This window comes from Lingula anatina, chromosome 6, assembly GCF_051362555.1.
Source record: "Lingula anatina isolate TDL-2025a chromosome 6, LinAna3.0, whole genome shotgun sequence".
Classification (NCBI taxonomy): Eukaryota; Metazoa; Brachiopoda; class Lingulata; order Lingulida; family Lingulidae; genus Lingula; species Lingula anatina.
The window spans coordinates 14416507-14437160 of record NC_141772.1 but is presented as its reverse complement, the minus strand read 5'-3'; the positions used below and the strand labels follow the sequence as shown (position 1 = coordinate 14437160).

General features: G+C 37.7%; 2 protein-coding genes across 2 annotated transcripts; one reads left to right on the top strand and one right to left on the bottom strand.

Moving 5' to 3' along the window:
* Positions 1 to 3876: 3876 nt before the first annotated feature.
* LOC106162091 (protein DD3-3) lies at positions 3877 to 20537 on the bottom strand. The gene is made up of 14 exons (XM_087016263.1): positions 20345 to 20537; positions 19593 to 19646; positions 19201 to 19287; positions 17026 to 17121; positions 16638 to 16776; positions 15951 to 16067; positions 8572 to 8730; positions 8119 to 8321; positions 7613 to 7855; positions 7050 to 7220; positions 6547 to 6776; positions 5777 to 5993; positions 5354 to 5471; positions 3877 to 5026 (listed from the first exon to the last, which is right to left on the bottom strand). The coding sequence occupies exons 1-14, from the start codon at positions 20413 to 20415 to the stop codon at positions 4655 to 4657; spliced, it is 2277 nt and encodes a 758-aa protein (XP_086872389.1). The 5' UTR covers positions 20416 to 20537; the 3' UTR covers positions 3877 to 4654.
* LOC147761218 (uncharacterized) lies at positions 9688 to 15063 on the top strand. Its single transcript, XM_087015062.1, has one exon. The coding sequence runs from the start codon at positions 9688 to 9690 to the stop codon at positions 15061 to 15063; it is 5376 nt and encodes a 1791-aa protein (XP_086871188.1).
* Positions 20538 to 20654: the final 117 nt, after the last annotated feature.

Sequence of the window (20654 nt, the reverse complement as noted above, 5' to 3'; positions counted from 1 at the left end):
AGTAGGGAGAGTAGGCTGCTATTTATAACACTTAGTTTTAAAGATCCGTGTAAGTGGGTTGGCATGTGTGAGCACTTAAAAATCAGAGCAATTTTGCTGCAAGCGAAATCCAGTAGGTTAAAACACAGTGAGAAAGATGTTCATTTTTGCGCTCCTGGCGTTTGAGCAAAAGAGGTGAACTCGCTCAGTCATTTCAAAAGCCAATGCCTATTCACAGTTTTGGCATTGCGCCGATGAAAATGGGACTACTCTATTTAAGGCAATTCAATTTTAGAACAACTAGGCCTATATTAACATTTATTTTAAAAATTGATAAACTTGAAAAACATGAAAAGATACGCGTTGGCAACACCCAAGGCGTGTAAAAAGGTTTGGTAGCAGAAACCAAGAACCATAATTCTAACGGATTGAAATTTAAAAGTCAAACCTTTGCAATGCGGAGGTTGATGCCAAACTGTTTTATCCATTTCGATAAATACCAAACTGTTTCGAAATGGGGTCTTTGGATTAAATCATCAGACGTAAGCGAGGAGCGGACGCCTACGTACCAAAAATCACCGTGACTCGTAGTTGGGAATGGCGTCGCCTGGAGCAAGGCTGAGCCACTCGTCACCGTTTGTTGACGGGCTTTCTCAAGGTGACACTTTTCTCTATAAGTATTGTCGCTGGTGCTAGTGAAAAAAATAACCGTTTTGATTTCTGTCATACCACTATACGTTTCATGGTGAACACATTTTTTGGAATTGTTTATAAATAAAAGCAATGTGACTTATGTTAATAATTTAAGACTAGGGCAAAAGCAGCTTTGAGTTCAATATAACGGTCATGGTCAGCTATATTGAGACGGGGGGGGGGGGGGGGGGTGTGTCCAAATTCTTCCCCCACCCTTTGCAGTTTTTTTTTTCTTTAAATTTTTTTCATGGAACAGAATACAAGAAGACTTGTACAGGGTATATGAAGATTGAAGATGAAGCTAAATGAACCTCTTCAGCTTTAAAAAAACTTACAATAAAATTACTGAAAAGAAAAGTAGAAATAAGGAAAAGAAAGTAATAATTTGTATGCCGCATAATTGTGTACTTTGATTCATTTTGTAAACTGAAGGCAACTAGACAGTTTTTTTTAAATAACATCCCCTATTAGCCTAAAATGAAATTAACAAACATTGACAAAAGCTGCTTCAGACTTCCGTTGCTAGGACACTTTTTTTAAAGGCTACGGTCATTTTGAGCTCACTCAAGAAATAAAGTCGTGAAAAGATATCAGTTACCCATTCTTTTATTTGCGAGAGTTCTCTTTATTTTGACTGAGAATTCCATTTATGTTTCAAATTATCCCGTGATATCCTGTGATATATCTCTCTGCACTGGACCTACGACCACGTTGTCAGCTTTGTTCACATAGATCCCATTCCCAGAGAAGCCGGATTATCTGACAGTAATCTAGTGAGACTCCCCACAGGGATAGATCGAAAATCTATGGGAATGCGCCCACATATTCTTCATACTGACAGTGATCACAAGCGGCCATCAATAAGGAAGTAACTGTCAGTTAAGACAAGTATTTGGTAGTCCGCTATTTGATATAAATGGGAAAATTTACTTGGTCTGTTAAAAATCGGTTATTATAGTCCCTGGATATTGGACGTAACGAGTTACACACTTATGACTAACGGGTCCTTTGTGGAGACAATAATTAAAGTCCGTTTTCCCCGTACAAAAGAAAACATATATCAATTCGACAACCAACGAATCTGTAGCTTTTATTTTGCGGTTGATTTCATGGGGATTTCACTTACAGCATAATGAACAGGATTCACGAAAACTTCATCAACCGCATAACAAGTTTAAGCAGACAGGCGACTGTCTAAAGATAAGTATTAAAACAGGACAAACGTAGTGAGTAATATTTTTAAGTGATGAGGATAGAGACGATGCGGCTGCCCAGTTCACTCTAGAACAAACACACCCGAATGGGCTAAAGTTATATGCAGGCACGATTAAAGATATAATTTAACTGCATAACAATACACGCATTTTACCTAAAATCTCCTATGCACCATCATGGTTATAATTAACGTTTGGAGAGCTCGCTGTCACCCGTGTGATATCATAAATATATAAATTAACATTTTACGTGAATTTTTTGTCGTGCTGATCGAGTCCACACGTCAAGTCAATAAGAAACGGATTCGTGGCTTTCAACCCTAAAGTTTATAATTATATAGTGCAGGTGGATTTTCAGACTGGTAAAACCAAGGCGAGGTATGTAAATAGTGATAACGCACAGTCCTCTTTTAGGGTGAACCACAAGCATCCTTAATATAATTATAATCGATTACGTAATATTTTGTCAGAAAATGTCATAGTATTTTTTTTTCATAGGAAAGAATCTAACTGAGGCATGATTCGACCTCCCTCACTTATAAGAGCAGATGCAGCGGAATTAATACGCGTATGTACCTAAATGATATTTCGGTTGCAGTGAAAAGGATTAAGTTTTTTTTTGCTGACGCCGGATTCAGAGGCTCCAGAAAGGCATGACCAATAGCTTAAACAGTGCTGTAGCCCAAAAACACTTATCTGCGAAAACTGACCCCTGTACCCCCTTCCCCCTCCCCCCTCCCCCTCCCCCCCCCCCCCCCCCCCCCCCCCCCCATCCCCGTCTCCCTTTCTCCCTAAAATAAACGAAGAATAATATGTGACTGGTTCTGTGGAAATAATGTAAAACAGTTCTGGTTCATAAAGCACAGCTTATCGGACTGCATCAATTGTGTAATTGTAACTAAGGAATTTACTAAACACACTCACCTCTAGACCGCATTTCGGAAGAGGCCAGGTAGTGCATTGACTCATGAAAAAGTAACTGAAAGAAGGCGGAAGCAAAAGTGTTCATTAGCTTGGTAGTTGGATCATAAATGAAAATTATTAAGCACAAGCCCAAATACTTGCCCTACGAAATACCGTAAGCTAACTGTATGTAAGTATTTCGGCTTGTGTTTGATAATTTTCATCAATGAAAAAGGCAGGAGTTTAAAAAGGCTACAGATGAGACGAGGAAGTGCTTCTCACTGAAAGTGCGTATCTTATTTTTTTTTAATTGAGAGTTACCGCGTTCGTATCTGTATGTCTACCTGTCAACCACACTATCTAGAAATACCGAAAGGTTCGATATTCAGTCAAATGTAACGCACATAAAAAATATTACCAGTTCGTTAGTAATAACTCTCCAATCTTGGACAAACTCATCAATCACAGCAATTACTTGTCATCACAAGCCGCAACCCGGGTGCCTTTTCATTCCGGTTCTCTAGAGTGAAAGGAAGAGAACTTGGCCCTACGGTTAGAGGAGAGGGGGTTGAAAGGATCTGACGTGAAACTGAAGAGAGTGGTGGTGGTGTTTGTGTGTGTGTGTGTGTGTGTGTGTGTGTGTGTGTGTGTGTGTGTGAGGGGGGGGGGGACTGAAATGCTTCAAATGTGCCAAGGAGCGTGGATGCTGCAGTGTATTTAAAAATCCAGCGCAAGAGCCGGGAATTCCCCATATAAAGTCTCCATATAAACTTGGGTGGGCCAAACTGTAGTAGAACAAGTTTGGATAACTTCTCGTGGCCTTTCGTCTTGGAGCTCGAGTATCCCTTCATAGTTTTGATACTACAGAAAAATAGGTCGGTGTCACAACTAAAGCAATCGGCAGTTTTAATCACAATCTTTTCTTCCTACATTAAAAATAGTCCAAATTTACTCTTTTCCCGTCGCTGACATATTTTTAAATATATTTAAAAATATCAGATTTGGTAATCAGATAACATGGTACATGTGAACACGTTTCTTTGTGTAGAGCGATCACCTTTACCCTTAAAAAACAAATCAACACTGATTCACTGGATTATCAAAATTTATTTCTACATTAACCATACTGACCAGCAGTAGGCATCAGAAACTTTGATGTACAAATATGTAATATCCTTCTGGCACAAAAAATATACACTTCAGTGAATACCTCAGTGTTATAGTATCAGACCCAATTTGCACATAAATAATATAACAACCTCACAGTATCTGTAAGTCTTAATGGCCTTCTTGGACTTTTTTTCATTTTTAAGGGGTGACAACCATAGAGAATGCTGAACAAGTATGTAAGTCCCTGAATAAGATTGTCTACTACTACAAGAGTACTGTTCTAACCTTCACCTGCTTAACCTCCTTTTACTTATTTGATTTTTTTTATTTTGTAAGATATTTTTTCCTAAAATGTTTTCTATCAACTACAGAGACAAGAAAGCTATCCAAATGGACATGAAAAAGAAGCATTTGTAAAGGCAATTAGTTAAGTTGTACTTTCTCTAATTAACTTTAATCTTCTCAAGAGCTGTTACTTAATTTTCAATGAAAATAATTAGACATTTAGTAGTGACAATATGTATAAATTTTCCTGAATCTATTTCTGGACTTCATGTCTGTCAGTAAAAACCAGTAAACTACTGACAGACATTGTATGACTCATTATAGACCAAAAATGTATATATGTATATATATACGTGGCATATTAGATTATCTGACTCTTTTTCCAGAAGGCAGCCAATTCTTCTTCAGCTTTAAGCCCTGAAGCATAGCAAAAAATTCAGCCAAAATGCCAAAAAAATTGATGATTTACTTCACACTCTGTTAGCAGTTGATCTACGAATATTGTTCCATTTGTTGGGGTTCTTCTTAAAATACACCACTGTTCCAACGACCAACGCTACAACAACCAAAATGGCGACCACAATTCCCACAATGAGACCAACTTGCGGAACAGTCCGTGCAACGTAGACTCCACCCTCCGCCACCTGAAACTGAGCAATCCCATCATTCACCTCTGCATCCACTTTTGTCCATGTTGCAAAATTTGAGCTGCTTGTGCGATAAATGCCAATCTCTGAAGACCCTGGGTCAATTTTCATCTGCAAGGTGACTTTTTTCCCTTCATCTGAGAATTTTTCTTCAGGGTGAACAACAATGTAGCTGCTTGCATATCCCTCACCAACCTAGAAGACAATTAGGCATTTGAATTAAATCTAGATTCAAAATGGTGAATAGGTAAATTGATTATTTAGTAATCATGTTGGTTTTGCGATGGTGGAGAAGAGTATAACTTCCCAAAAGATTCAAATTAGAAGAAGAGACAAGATGAAACCTTAAGCTGCCAAGTGCCACATTGGTGAACTATTTATTTTGGTAAAAACTCCATTTTTACCTTTTAACTCAGAGCTGCACATAAAATGTAACAAAAAAGTCTGTATCATGTTTTTTTTTCATTTAAAGACATACAAATTAAGACATGTCTCTGTGATAAAATTGGTACATGAACTTACAGTAACTTTCTGATTTGCTGCTTGAACTTTCTGCTCTCCTTCCTCTGCTTTCCATTCTTCAACTGACAGCTTCACCAATTTACTGAATGTTCCCTGGGACACTATCACTGCTGCTTTCCTAAAATAACAGAAACATATATAAAAACAATAATTTATAAAATTAGCAACAGTAAGTACTAAATAATAAATATGCAGCATGTGCATACTCGAACAATTTAAGTTTTCTTTTCAGTTATGGGCAATGGTATATTTGAACAAATTGTTTAAAAAATTAATTATTTTAATTTCAGTTGCCTATTTGTTTCACTATCTGGTGCTGGTGCACATTTTTGAAAAATATTATATCTCAAATCACTCTCTTACTCAGTGAAAAGAAAGCATCACTGTGAAGTAATTGGAAAATAAACTGAATTATGTCCATACCCGTCTCCTAGGGTAACATTGCCTCCATTCCAACCAATGGCCTTCACCTTCGATGCACCTTCAGAGCAGACGATCTTTCCCTTCTGGCTCCTATTGGAGAAGTTGTTGTTACGTGTGCACATGTAATGATACGTGCCAGTCCTTGTGATCTTACGTGGACCAAGGTCAAAGTAGGTTCCAGCATCATCTAATTCAGACATTTCTCCTCTAAACTGATCTAAAAAAAATTTTAAAAAAATAAATAAATAAATAATAATAATAATAATAATAATAAGAGACAGACACATTAGATTACATGAAATATCTTATTTCATTAAACATAATTGTAACCCATAAAGCAGTCTGATCCAGTAAAAAATATAATATATTAGACACTTTATTCAAGGATTTTCATTAGAATATTTTGATGAAACAAATTTGTTAATTTATAGATTAATTGCAAATAAATACAATTAGTTTACATAAAGCTGCACTTTTATGGATGCATCCTCAAAACTCTTAATTCCTTATTTACAAAATACAGAAACTATACATATAATTTGTAGCACAGCAATTGTCACATGAACACATATACACACACACAGTCTAAAAGCTAGAATAATACTAAGAGATGAACATGGGCTGAGGCTGACACAAAGGGTGCAGTGCAGTTATAATCCCAATGTGTATAAGAACAAAAGACCATTAGTATGTATTATGAAAGTAAAATCAATGAATAGAGTACATACTAATGACTAAACTAAACCAAATTAAACCAGTCAAGAACTTACTTGGCATCAGCAAAGCCAGTCTCTGCAGGTCCTGTTTAGGCAGTCCCAGGAAGGTGACATTGTTAATATGCTGTGGGTAGCTCCTTCCCCAGTGTCCATACTTCTGGCCACTGGTCAGTCCGCTTCCTTCTGGATACAGCTGGGCATCCTGAAGGACCACATTGGATCGGTCTGTGCCCGCCTGGCCCTGGCCGTCATTGTTGTTGGGGTTGGTGTTGGACCCCGTCCACCTAGAAATCAGAAAAATATCAGAAATAGCATTTTTCCATTATAAATATTTACAGTTATTCTGTATTCAAACTTCTTAAAATTCTACTTTCCAATGGTTAAAATGTGATTGTTTATAGAAGGTCCTGTATTTGTTATCCCAGGATGTAGGGATATCTTCAAAAATTAGAAAAAAAGCTATTGCAATGCAATTTTAATTACTTGTAGTGCAACTAAGCCAATAATTCATCTTCTTACAATACAAAAAATAATAAGTTAAACATTTCATGACTTACTGAAAATGGACATAATCTCCATTAGCTGCATGAAGAGTGTTGGGTACAAAGTCATATTCCACAGCCGGGTACACTTGTACTATGTTGCCACGTTTCCCTCTCACATTCAAGTTATGGATTGTCACTCCCACCAGATCTGAAGTCCTTGGTTCTATGGCAAATGTGTGGGACCTAGACAGGAAATCCAATATTAAGTTTAATTTATTAGAACAAGTTTAATAGGTGGTCAGTAAATATCATAATGATAGTTTTGCGTAGGGATTTTATTGGTGACTCTGAAGGTCATTGCGAGAATGACAAAGATGTCCCCAATGAGGACAAGAAAGCTGGACATGAGGAATAGCCATTTTTGCTGCTCTCTCTCCATAGGTGATTAAATGTAGAGTACTTGGTTTGACCTAACTACAACAAATACTTGACATTGCCAGCAATGACAACAATGAAGTCTATAAATAAGTTTGCATAATGATCACAGTATGTTTTTATACCACTCCAATCAAAATAAAAAATATGAGGCAATAACAACATCACTGCTCAATTTAAACACAAAAATTTGCATTTACCTATCCTGAAAAGTCCTTCCGTACTGTGCAGTGTTGATGGCCAACCTCAGGTCAACATCAACATCATCAAATATTTTCACCACCGGGTTGTTCTCCAGTACAAATCCTTTGGCTTTGGCTTCCTCCATTGATGCAAAACCAACTTGCTCTGAGAGATCAATTCCAGAGCCCTGATTCCTCCGTTTTTCATTGGCTGATGAGTTGGTGTTCCAGGCATCGTAGTCATTGGTGGAGATATTGTACCTATATAAGTGTGAAAAGAAAATTATAGCATGAAAGTTCAAAAAGAATTTGAATCAGACTGTTGCATAAAATTTTGGAGAGTTTGACTTCTTCGAGTTCTAATTACAGCAGTATTAAAAGTATATCAAGTTTGCTGAATAGGTGATAATCAAAGAACCATCTTGCATGGAATCAATAATCATTGCATGACCTCTTTAACTTAAAAAATTTTCCAAAACATCTTGTCTTATCTATTAGTATGTCATCCTAGTATCATATCTCACCTAATCCTTAATACACAAGTATCATGGTTGATCTCAGGGATTGTCCAATTGTACAGATTTGGGTATCCACCGAGACCGTTTCCAAGATGGTTGTCCCTTGACCACTCTGTCTCCCTGCACTCTGGTGGCGCCACCCAATGGGCAGGAAATTCAGTCCATACTCCTCTGGTGCCATTGGGGTTGTTTGGTGGCCAAACAAATGCCTGGGGAATAAAATAAAGTTTAAACAAATACAGCTCTCTATTTCCGTCTTACTAGCAATTGAAACTTGAAACATTATTAATGCACAATGTCTCTAATGAACCTCATTATTAAAAGATTTAATGACTAAAGCCATATCGTAGTCACAAAATGTCAACAATTACAAGATGGCATGCCAGTTCTCAAGATTGAAACTGTAGGACCAAATATAATTGTACTCCTAATATTTCCACAAGATTGACATTTATTTACCTCACAATCTTCTTTGTTGTTAGGCACAACTATTCCCCTGCGATAATTCATCACCAGGACACTCCTAGGTAGCACACAGGCCCATCTTGACTTCACATTGGCACTTTCTTCTTGATAGTAGGGACATCTGGTGGCATTGTTGGTCATCACTGCTACATCCTGAAGATCACCAGCATCAATGTCAGTTTCAATTAAAAAGTAATGTGCAAGGACTTCTTCAAATAAAAAACATTTTGACTTACAAATAATATTTAGAAATTTATATTATTCAATGCTGACTTCTTTGAGTTAAAAAAAAACAGTGTCACTGTAAGAATCGGATAACCGATTTCTTGTTTATTTTGATTAATGTAAACTTAAGCGGCCCATTTGCGTGATCTTTTACGTGAGGAGGCAGGATTGCGAAGAAAATTGATTGACACTTCAGCAGCGTGGCTGTTTTGCAGTTTTCATTCAGTAGGAATAGACATTTTTGCGACACTCCTTTGTGCTTTTATGACACTTCAGACACCACATAGTATAATATCGTCAAGTTACATGTAGATGTTCAGTGATTTTGTTAGAGGAAATTCAGCTTTTCAGGATAAAAAGGAATAATTGACATCCACGAAAGCCAGCAATGTGAGTTTTATGATTGCTCTGTTGTATAAGTTAGTTTAACATTCTTAATGCAGTTTAAAATTGTTTGTAACACTCTGTTTTATTTAAGAAGACATATTTATGTTCTTTTTTGGTTTGTTTTCGTTTTAGTCAGAACCATTGGACTACAAGTACTGATGCGTATCTGATGCTGGTTACTGAAATAAACATACAGAATACTTAACCAAGACTTTATTGTTCTCACTTAAGATCCGTGGGATCTTACAGTTCTGAATTGGCTTTCCAACCATGTCACTTCAAGAGGAAATAGAAAGACAGCGTCATTTAATTGAAGAATTAGAGAGAGACATTGATCAATCTATCCACTCTCTTTTAAGAGACATAAAGAGAGAACATTCACTTCTTACCAGTACACCGCACAATGTAGCTACTAGTACATCAATCAGTGAAGCTTCTATAAGCCCCATACCTCATCCAGGGACACCATACACATGTAGATCAGAGGGTATTTCCACAATGAATGCAGTGTCTGTGACATCTCCTGTCACAATGCCATCACTTAGTGCATTAAGTTCGAACATTCCAGCTTTCAGCCAGACGACATTCACATCTCACAATGTACCAGTTGTACCACAGTCTCAGTCTGCAATATCAACATCTAATATACCAGTGTCTGTTGCGGTACCACTCACACCTTTTCCTAAACCTGTTTGGACAATGCAGGCTGCCCCTCTCACTGCTTCGCATGCAACACAGTCCATGACACCACAGGATGACCGTTTACTGGGAAGTATTCCTGTATCATGTGAATTACCTGCGACTTCTCAGCTTACAGTGCCATCTCCAGCTGTATTTAGTACAAGCTCACCCGACTTTATTCACATATCACAACCAAATCTTTATCATCCCCATGGTGCAGTAGCATTCTCCGCATCTCAGACTCCGATTCCAACGAGATTTGAAACAACAGCGTCTGTCGCAGTGCCACCCGCACCCACGCCTGCATACGGTATTCCATCTCAGACTATACAACACAGTGCAGTATATACACCAGTATCTGAGGCTGTGCCACCAACAAGTGACTCATTGACCCCACTGATAGATGCAATGCAGTTGCCAAAGGTAGAATTGATGCCTTTTAATGGAAACCCTCTGCAGTACCACCCATTTATGAGATCATTTGAAAACATGGTAGGACATAAAAATGTTCCTCATGCTGCAAAATTGGCCAGGCTCTTGCAATATTGTCGCGGCGAAGCTTATAATCTTATACAGTGTTGCTGTGTTATGGAACCAGAACAGGGATATGCCACGGCTTTAAAGTTATTGAAAGAAAGGTACGGAGACAGTTACACTATTTCCCAGGCCTGGATACAGAAAATCGTGAATAGGGGACCGGTGACGGATAATGTAGCTTTACGTCACTTTGCTGATGAGTTGAGATGCTGTTTTGAAACCTTGCGTGCAGTTGGGAGAAAGGAAGACATAAATAGTGGGGACTACCTACTTAAGATTGTACAAAAGCTGCCCCAATATATTAAACCCAGATGGTTGAAGTTGGTACACAGTATCCGGTCTGAAGGAAGAAATCCTGACATAGGGGACTTGGTTAACTTTATCTCTTTAGCAGCAGACGAAAGGAATGACCCTGTTTTTGGCCAACTTCTGTCTACTGGCAGAGAAGGAAGGAACAGACAGATCACTGCCAATTACAGCACAAGTACCGACAGTCCACTGTGTGCCTGCTGTGGTTCACATCACAGTTTATTTAACTGTGAAGAATTCAAAAGTTTGAGAGTACAAGATAGACTAACTTTAGCAAAACAGAAGAATTTATGTTTCAATTGTTTGAGAACAGGACATGTGGCCTTAAGATGTCCAGTGAACCGAGTATGCTCAGTAGAAGGGTGTGAACAGAAGCATACGAAATTTCTACATCTACCCCAGAGAAATGCAAACCAGAATATAGATGAAACAAATACTGAAGAAGTTGCTTGTAATGCCACAGGGGCCGGGGTGGGCAAGCAAAAGATTGCACTTCCCATCATTAGTGTGAAGGTCCGTGGGCAAGGTCAAACCCAATTTGTTGAAACATACGCTCTTTTAGATAGTGGCTCAACTCAAAGTTTCTGTTCAGAAGAGTTAACGAGGTCATTGAACTTGGAATCTACAAGAAAAATTCACAACATTGTTTTAAACACACTTGGTCACCAAAAGAGAGTATTCAGTAAATCTGTAAACTTGGAGGTGACAAATGCAGATGAAACTTTGATATATGACATGACAGATATATTGACTAGGCCCAAGCTAAATATAGGCACTGATAATATTGTTACTCAGGAAGAGTTGGACAACTGGCAACATTTGAAGGACATAAAGTTACCAGAAGTAGACATTGACCAAGTGCACATTCTTATCGGACAAGACATGCCAGAATTACTCAAACCAAGAGAGATCCGAGAAGGAAAGACAGGTATGCCATATGCAGTGAGAACAGCACTGGGATGGACAATCAACGGTCCAATTGGAGAAAGGTCAAGAGAAAATGTTGGAAGTTATTTTGTGAACACTTCCAATGAACTCCAGGACCAGATCAAGAACTTGTGGAAGCTAGATGGACATGATGAAGATTTTTCAGCTATGTCTGTCAATGACAAGAAGGTTATGACTATCTGGGAAAATTCATTACACTATGATGAAGAAGAAAAACATTACAGCATGGACATTCCATTCCAAGAGCAGCCACTAAATCTCCCAGATAACTGGCCTGTGGCAAATTTCCGTTTACAGTGCCTCAAAAGAAGGTTACAGAAAGACAAGTGGCTCCAAGAAAAGTATGTTGAAAGTATGGTAGAACTACGAGACAAAGGTTATGCAGAAGAGGTGAAAGAGGTCAGTAGAGATGATGGTTATGTTTGGTATCTGCCCCACCATCCAGTATTACACGCCAGAAAACCAGATAAAGTACGTATTGTTTACGACTGTGCAGCCAAGCACAAAGGCATTTCCCTGAATGATGCAATATATCAAGGCCCAGACTTAACAAACAAACTGATTGGAGTTTTACTGCGTTTTAGGCATCACCCCGTTGCTTTCATGGCTGATATTGAAGGAATGTTTTTACAAGTTAAGGTGAATGAGAATCATCGTGACGTGCTTCGATTCTTGTGGTGGAAGGATGATGATATGAACAAACCAGTTCAAGTTTATAGAATGACAAGGCATTTGTTTGGAGGGGTATGGAGTCCAAGTTGTGCATCATTTGCCCTACGGCGTACTGCGCTGGACAATTCCTTGAATTTCACCTCTCAGGCTATAGAAACTGTATTGCGGAATTTTTATGTTGATGACTGTCTCAAATCAGTACCTGATACGCAGCATGCGATTCAGTTAGTTAAAGAATTGCGAGAATTATTGGCACTTGGAGGGTTCAAGCTTACGAAGTGGATAAGCAATTCACGGGAACTCCAACACTCTATTCCAGAAGCAGAGTGGGCCAAAGGAATCCCAACCTTAGATCTTGAACAAGATGAATTACCTGTGGAGAGAGCATTAGGTGTTTTGTGGGATGTGGAATCTGACAAACTTGGGTTTAATACATTAGTCAAACAGAAACCCATTACCCGCCGAGGACTGTTAAGTGTTGTAAGCTCTGTGTATGATCCCTTGGGATTTGTCAGCCCCTGTATTCAGAAAGCGAAAATGATGTTCCAGATGCTGTGCAAGTTGAAGATCGGCTGGGATGATCCATTACCAGAAGACATAGCTCATCAGTGGAACAAGTGGCAAAATGACTTACCTTTGATCAATGAGATGAAAATTCAGCGATGTTTAGTACCACCAGCATTTGGTACCCCGATTGATATTCAACTTCATCACTTCGCAGATGCATCTGAAAATGGGTATGGTGTCGTTACTTACCTACGTTTGACAAACGGAGAAGGCCACGTACACTGTGCATTTGTCATGAGTAGAGCTAGATTAGCCCCTTGCTCAGCGACCACAATACCCAGATTGGAGTTGTCTGCAGCTGTTATGGCAGTAGATTTAGATGAATTGCTACGGAAGGAATTGGACTTTTCCTTTTCTCCTTCTGTCTTCTGGTCTGATAGCATGATAGTACTGCAATATATTGCAAATGAGGACAAGCGATTTAAGACTTTCGTGGCAAACAGGATTGCTAAGATAAGAGAAGTGACCTCACCAACTCAGTGGAGGCATATAAGTAGCAAATTAAACCCAGCTGATGACGTATCACGTGGTGCGACGCCCCAAGAGTTGGTCAGTAAGGAACAGTGGATTTGTGGTCCCTGTTTTTTGCAGTTTCCTGAGGCGGAATGGCCTAGTTCACCTTACGTAGCAGAAGTAGAAGCTCATGATACTGAAGTAAAACAAGATGTTGGTGTCTACCATGCTGAGATTATGAAAACGGACATACTTGACAAGCTGATGGCAAGATATTCCACTTGGAATGAGCTAAAGAAAGCAGTAGCGTGGATATTAAGAGCAAAGTCTGTACTTAGGAGTAAAGTCTTAAAAAGGGTACAGCAAACGTGTGATTTGCTCTCTGTTGAAGAACTTAATGTGGCTGAAGAAGAGATTGTTAAGTATGTTCAAAGAAACATGACAAGGGAACAGTTTCAGAGCAAAGGTTTCAAAAGACTATCGCCAGAAACCTTACCCAGCGGCATTTGGGTGGTTGGCGGTCGTTTGAAATATTCCAGCCTTGTGGAGACAGCAAAACACCAGTGGATTTTGCCACAAAAGCATCCAGTTGTTTCTTTGATAGTGAGACATTATCATAATGAAGCAGGGCATACAGGAGTGGAACATGTCCTTTCAGACATCAGACAGCGTTATTGGATTATGAATGGCCGTGCTGCCGTTAAACGAGAGATCTATAGGTGTATGTTGTGCAGAAAGTTAAAGGCCCCGACACTTGAACAACGAATGGCTGATTTGCCGAAGAATCGCACAGAAGCATTTCTACCACCCTTTACTATAGTGGGTGTTGACTTTTTTGGACCATTCTTTGTAAAACGTGCACGTAGTGAAGAAAAGAGGTACGGTTGTCTGTTCACGTGCCTAACATGCAGAGCAATACACATTGAGATATCTCATTCACTAAGCACCGATTCGTTCCTGAATGCTATGCAGAGATTCATTTGCCGACGAGGAGAACCTGAGGAAGTTCGCTCTGATAATGGAACCAATTTCACAGGAGCACATCGTGAACTGAGGGAACATATTAGTAGGTGGAATCAAAACAAGATAACGGACTGTTTGCGTCAAAGGGAAATTAAGTGGGTGTTTAATCCTCCCTGCACATCACATATGGGAGGGATATGGGAACGGCAAATTAGAACAGTGCGATCAGTTCTCAGCTCATTGTTGGCTCAACAACCGCTCAAGTTGGATGATGAGGCTCTTTGTACTCTTATGTGCATAGTGGAGAATATTGTGAATTCAAGGCCTATCACAAAGCTTTCTGATGATCCCAAAGACCTGCTGCCACTGACGCCTAATCATCTTTTACTGTTGCGTTCAGGACCAGTGTTACCTCCTGGGGAATTCGTGAAACAAGATATGTACCATAGGCGGTGGAAACAGGTTCAGTATATTGCTGACTTATTTTGGCAGCGTTGGCTAAAAGAATATCTGCCTTTGTTACAAGAGCGGCAAAAGTGGTTCAGTGTTAAGCGAAATCTCAAAGTTGGGGATTTGGTATTAGTGAAAGATGAAAGTACTCCGCGTCTGCAATGGCCAATGGGCTTGGTGACAAATACAAGTCCAAGTATGGACGGCTGTGTTCGCTCAGTCCAAGTTAGAACACAACATGGAATCTTCAAGAGACCAGTGACAAAACTTTGTCTTCTGGAAGGTGTAGACTGATGTGACGGAGGTTAAAGTGGTAAAGTCATAGACCTTTTAATTACAACCTAGACATAATATAGTAATCTGGGACTGTAGTTAAATTTATAATATAATTTATGCAATGTGGGTACATGTGCATAAGGGGCCGGTGTAAGAATCGGATAACCGATTTCTTGTTTATTTTGATTAATGTAAACTTAAGCGGCCCATTTGCGTGATCTTTTACGTGAGGAGGCAGGATTGCGAAGAAAATTGATTGACACTTCAGCAGCGTGGCTGTTTTGCAGTTTTCATTCAGTAGGAATAGACATTTTTGCGACACTCCTTTGTGCTTTTATGACACTTCAGACACCACATAGTATAATATCGTCAAGTTACATGTAGATGTTCAGTGATTTTGTTAGAGGAAATTCAGCTTTTCAGGATAAAAAGGAATAATTGACATCCACGAAAGCCAGCAATGTGAGTTTTATGATTGCTCTGTTGTATAAGTTAGTTTAACATTCTTAATGCAGTTTAAAATTGTTTGTAACACTCTGTTTTATTTAAGAAGACATATTTATGTTCTTTTTTGGTTTGTTTTCGTTTTAATCAGAACCATTGGACTACAAGTACTGATGCGTATCTGATGCTGGTTACTGAAATAAACATACAGAATACTTAACCAAGACTTTATTGTTCTCACTTAAGATCCGTGGGATCTTACAGTCACAGATCAAAATCTGATAAAGCAATTTATTTTATCTTATATCTCCAATCAAAATATCTAAATTGAGTCTTCAATATATTCTTTTCAACATTTGAGTTGTCATCAGGTGAGTAACCATATATAAAGAACTACATTGTATCTACTGAAAATGCCATGGTTGTTTAAAAACAAAAACTATATGAAAATCTAATCTTACCACCCAAGGTGAGGGGTGCCAATAGGGGTAGTAATCTCTCTCCTCTGGGCACTCGTACCCCCTCCTGGTACCCCCTGGGTTCTGGCGGGTGTAAATCGCAGTGTGACCCTTGAGTTTCTGAGATGGACAACAAGGGAGAAAATTATATGAGATACAGAAGCTGTTGCAAATATCATTTCATTTTTTAAGAGATCAAATCACTATTAACAGTTTTATACCAATTGGTAGGATTCATGTTGATGCACCGTATAGATCTTGATAAAAATAGAAGTATATATAGTGATGCACCTTGACAGATCTACATTATAGTTGTTAAATAAATTTGAGCTTTCGGCCCCTGAATCCCCGAAGAAGGCCCAGGGGCCGAAAGCTCGGATTGTATTTAACAACTATAATGTAGATCTTTCAAGGTGCAACACTATATATACCAACTGATAAGTACACAAGTATTGAACTTTTTTACCAAGTACTTTTTCTTCCTTAAATAAACACTAGCAAATAACAAAAATTTGGAATAAGGAAAACACAAATTTTTGTTTGACAAAAGAATTAACAACAGAACTTGACCATGGCTTTTTACTTGGCAAGAAAAGATAATTCATTCAGCGATAAACATTACTGCAACATGTTGAGAAAGTGATGATGCAAGGCAATGGACTTTTCAGAAATAAACTTCGAGGTGTGTACCTGGTCAGCAAGAAATAGTCCCTTGTTCCTCTCCCGGGTCCTGCAGTTCAAGTAATATTCAAAGTCCTCGTTCATGCCATACTTCGTGTCAGTATTGCAGTCATAGTTGGCACAATTCATGGGGTTGTCTGGGATTGTTCTGAATATAGAAATGGACATTGCGTTAGTTGTGATCTTGGTGATCAACCACAATCTATTTGCTGTTGCCATTCAGTTTCAAGAAAAAAATTTGACTCGTTTTACAGATGGATTTTCGGCAGTTTCTATAAAGCATCTCTTTATATTAGTATAATGCATCAATTTCCTTCACAAAAATGCAATTACTAAATCTTGATAAAACTGTCATGAGTGACATAATTCGATATTATTTTCAAAAGCATGGACTCACGAAGTAGTCGCACCATCCCTCATTTTCTCGTCACACATGTACTGAATGATCAGTTCACAGTGGTTGTTAGGGTTACCACAGGAGTGCTGGTTGGTCCTAAAAGAAAGATGAAGGGTGTAATTTATGATTTTGTACACAGACACATATCTGAAAATGTTTTAACATATTTTAACACATTTAAAAGTATTTAAAATTCTTTATTTAGATGACAAAAATCACCTGCTTTGGGTAAATATTGATGGTTATCAAACCTTTCTTTACTTTTTGCATAATAATAATAATAATAATAATAATAATAATAATTATAAATCTCATTTCACAGGTAGAACAAATATATAAAAACATCAGTATAATACCACAACATACAGATTTTACACAAAGATTGTAACCCACTTTTACCGCATTTTGACAAAATTGAATTTTCTTTGAGGCCACTTTAATATTGCATGAGAACTTATCAGACCATAAAATGATACCTGCTTCAAAGCATAAATCACTGCAATCATATTAATTATTAAAGGAATAAGACCAGAACCCCACCAAGGAAAAAAATTCCCATTCTCTCAGATTTCTGTAACCAGAGATGAACATATAAGGATCCTTTATCACCTTAGAGCATACGATAGTTGTGACAAAGAAGTGCAGTATACCATTAGTTCTACCGTCACAATACAAACAAACCTCTAAATAACAGGAGATTGAATGAAACTGAATCCAGCTAGGACTGCAATAATGATGCAGCGTTTTCTTTTATCAGGTATATAATCATGTGACAAAGGTGCTAAGAAAATTTCTCTAACATAGAAATAAATCACTGAAACTGAATGATGGAATAGGGGCATATTCAAGCATTCCTAATTGTGATTCTGAGTCAGAACTGAAAATAGCATATACAAATGTTCAAAATTGCTATTATAAAAACAACTTCTCCAAAGCTTTCACATTTGAAGAATTCAGAGAGGGAAACATGACTGGCATATAATGGACAGGGGACTGTGATTCACCTCTTTTGACTCAGAACAGAAAGTCAAGATGTGGTTTGAGGGTAACCCATATCACTGTAGACCCCACTTAGCCCCCTACAAGCAGGAAGTAAATTTTCTCCTCTACAACTCCTCATGTGGGTATATGTTAACAACATGCATAACACACCATACATGATAAAACAAAAATTATTATTATGTTTACGCAAGCAAATTTTAAAAATCAATCTTTGTGATGCAAGTGCCCTCTTAGTCCAAGTTTCATTTATTTTTAGTTGGAGCTACATTTTTTTTTTTTTGATAGCAGAACCGATAAAATTGAAAGCTATAATATTCATATATATTTAATTCATTTAATTTCATTCATCTCATTATTCATTATTCAATGTAATCTTCACAGATCAGATGTTTTTTGTTCCCAACATTGATCGCTGTCATGGTCCCTTTTCAAAAATCTATTTGTTCATCGAGTGGCAATGAAAAAAACCTTTGATATGTAGCACAAATACATAAAAGCATTACAATTATATGTATGATCTTTATAATATATCTCAATTAGTACTGGTAAACTGAATTCCCCATTTATCATGTACACCAATTGTGATTACGGTCAAGGTACATAACATGTTACATTTGTGGTGTAAATGTTACTGAAGGACAACTACATGCGCAATATAGATTAATAATTAACCTAATGGCAATGCAGTGACCTTTTCAAGTGGAGAGTAAATATTTGTCTACCTTTACTAACTCACACTCAGATATGATAATGTACCTGGTCTCCCTTTTGGCCATGTTAAAGTTTCATACACAGTTTGAATTTTAATATTAATGTTTAAACATTATCAGGATAGCAGCCAAATGCCTGCAAACTATGCCTTTTGTGAATATTTAAAAACAAATATATATAATTTAAGTATTGATTTTAACCCCCTCCCCCCTCCAACGAAAAAAAAAATCAATAGGACATTGCTTACAAATATTTGTATTACATCAAATGAAAAGTAATTACACTCTGATACATAAATTCCAGTGCTGAAAAAATAAAAACAAGGACATATAATTATTTTTAAAAAATGAGACTGACAATTTAGGGCTGCTTCAGAGAACTTGAATTTTGCTCTGCATTCAGATTGGCACAAAAATAAAAAATAAAATTTAGCTTATATGATCTGGCTAAGGTCAGACTTACCACTCCATTTGAAGCTCAGAGCCTGCATAGTAATACACACTTCCCACGTTGTAACCTCCTCGGTCATTATTCTGGGAGTCAAACATCCTGGAAAAAAACAGCGGTGTTAACAAAAGTAAAATTTATGCTTTGTAAATATAAAACAATAATATTAAAACCCATTTGAAAATATGCTATTACTTAAAAAAGCGTTATTGAAAAAATATTGTTTGCTATCTTTTGCATTTATTCTCCCATTGTTAAAAACTTCTTGCTTTTACAAAACCTAGGTAAAATATATAACAAGTCATTGTCTGCTAACTTCATTAGAAATATTCATTTTCTTTCAAAAATGTATCAATTCTAAGAATTCAGTAATGCACAGAGGTATGGCACACCAAGTAAGGACTCACCTATTGGCATTGTTTCTTGCCCGGCCTCTTTCATCTAGTCTGTTATTGGACCCTCTGTGAAAAAAGAAAAGCATTTTAGTGGACCAATGTATGTGATAGTACAACAAAAGCACAGAACATATGAGAAAATCAGTGAGATGGGGTTTACAGGGTAATGTGCAGGAGTTTTAGAGTATTTGTTTTAAACCATATGCCCATAATGTCTCACAACCTTTTTTCTTTCTTAACTGAACGAGCTGCATTCTTTTTTTTTTTTTTATGGTGGTGGTGGTGGTGGTGGGGGGGGGGGGGGTCATGCCAACAATGTTTTTGTAATGCACGTTTTTGTACGAGTAGTCGTACCTTTCCATTCTGAGTTTACTACTAAGTAGTATTTCTTGTTTTTACTTAGTGTAATAATAATTCATCATTGTTAACACAAGGGTCTAGACCAAAAAACCATTATCATGTACCCCTTCCACACACTTGTACGAGTGATTTCATACTTTTGTGTTGTATGTGCCCTACCTCCCCTACTATTACCCCCCCCCCCCCCATTTTGTCGGTAAGTTTTTATACGGAGGTCAGCGTGAGATGAACTGAACGTTCATGAACAAGCGAGGCATATACAATTACAGTATAGTAATGGTAACGTAAGCGTTCTTCCTGTAGAGAATAGACAACATTGCGCACTGTCTAGCAACACCTGTCGATCTTATTTCGCTATATGAGAGACTGGTATTCACCTTTTGTTTGTAAATTATTTCACTCACCTGGGATTATGAAAATATATGTCACCTTGAACAAGACCAACACAAAACAGCAAAATTCCTAAAAACTTCATTTTCTCTGGAATGTATTGAAAACGGTTGGAATCAGCGACCAGCGCGATTCTCGAAACCAGTAATCGACAAGAAATTCACAAGACTATCACATTAGTCACCCGATTTCTTGAGCAGGTGTCCGAATTACGACGCGTGACAATATAGTACAAAAACACCTGCCTTTCTTTAACTCTTATGGGAATGTTTTTCTTAACTAAAATATTTTTGAATTTAACAAATAGAAATCCAATCAAACTGT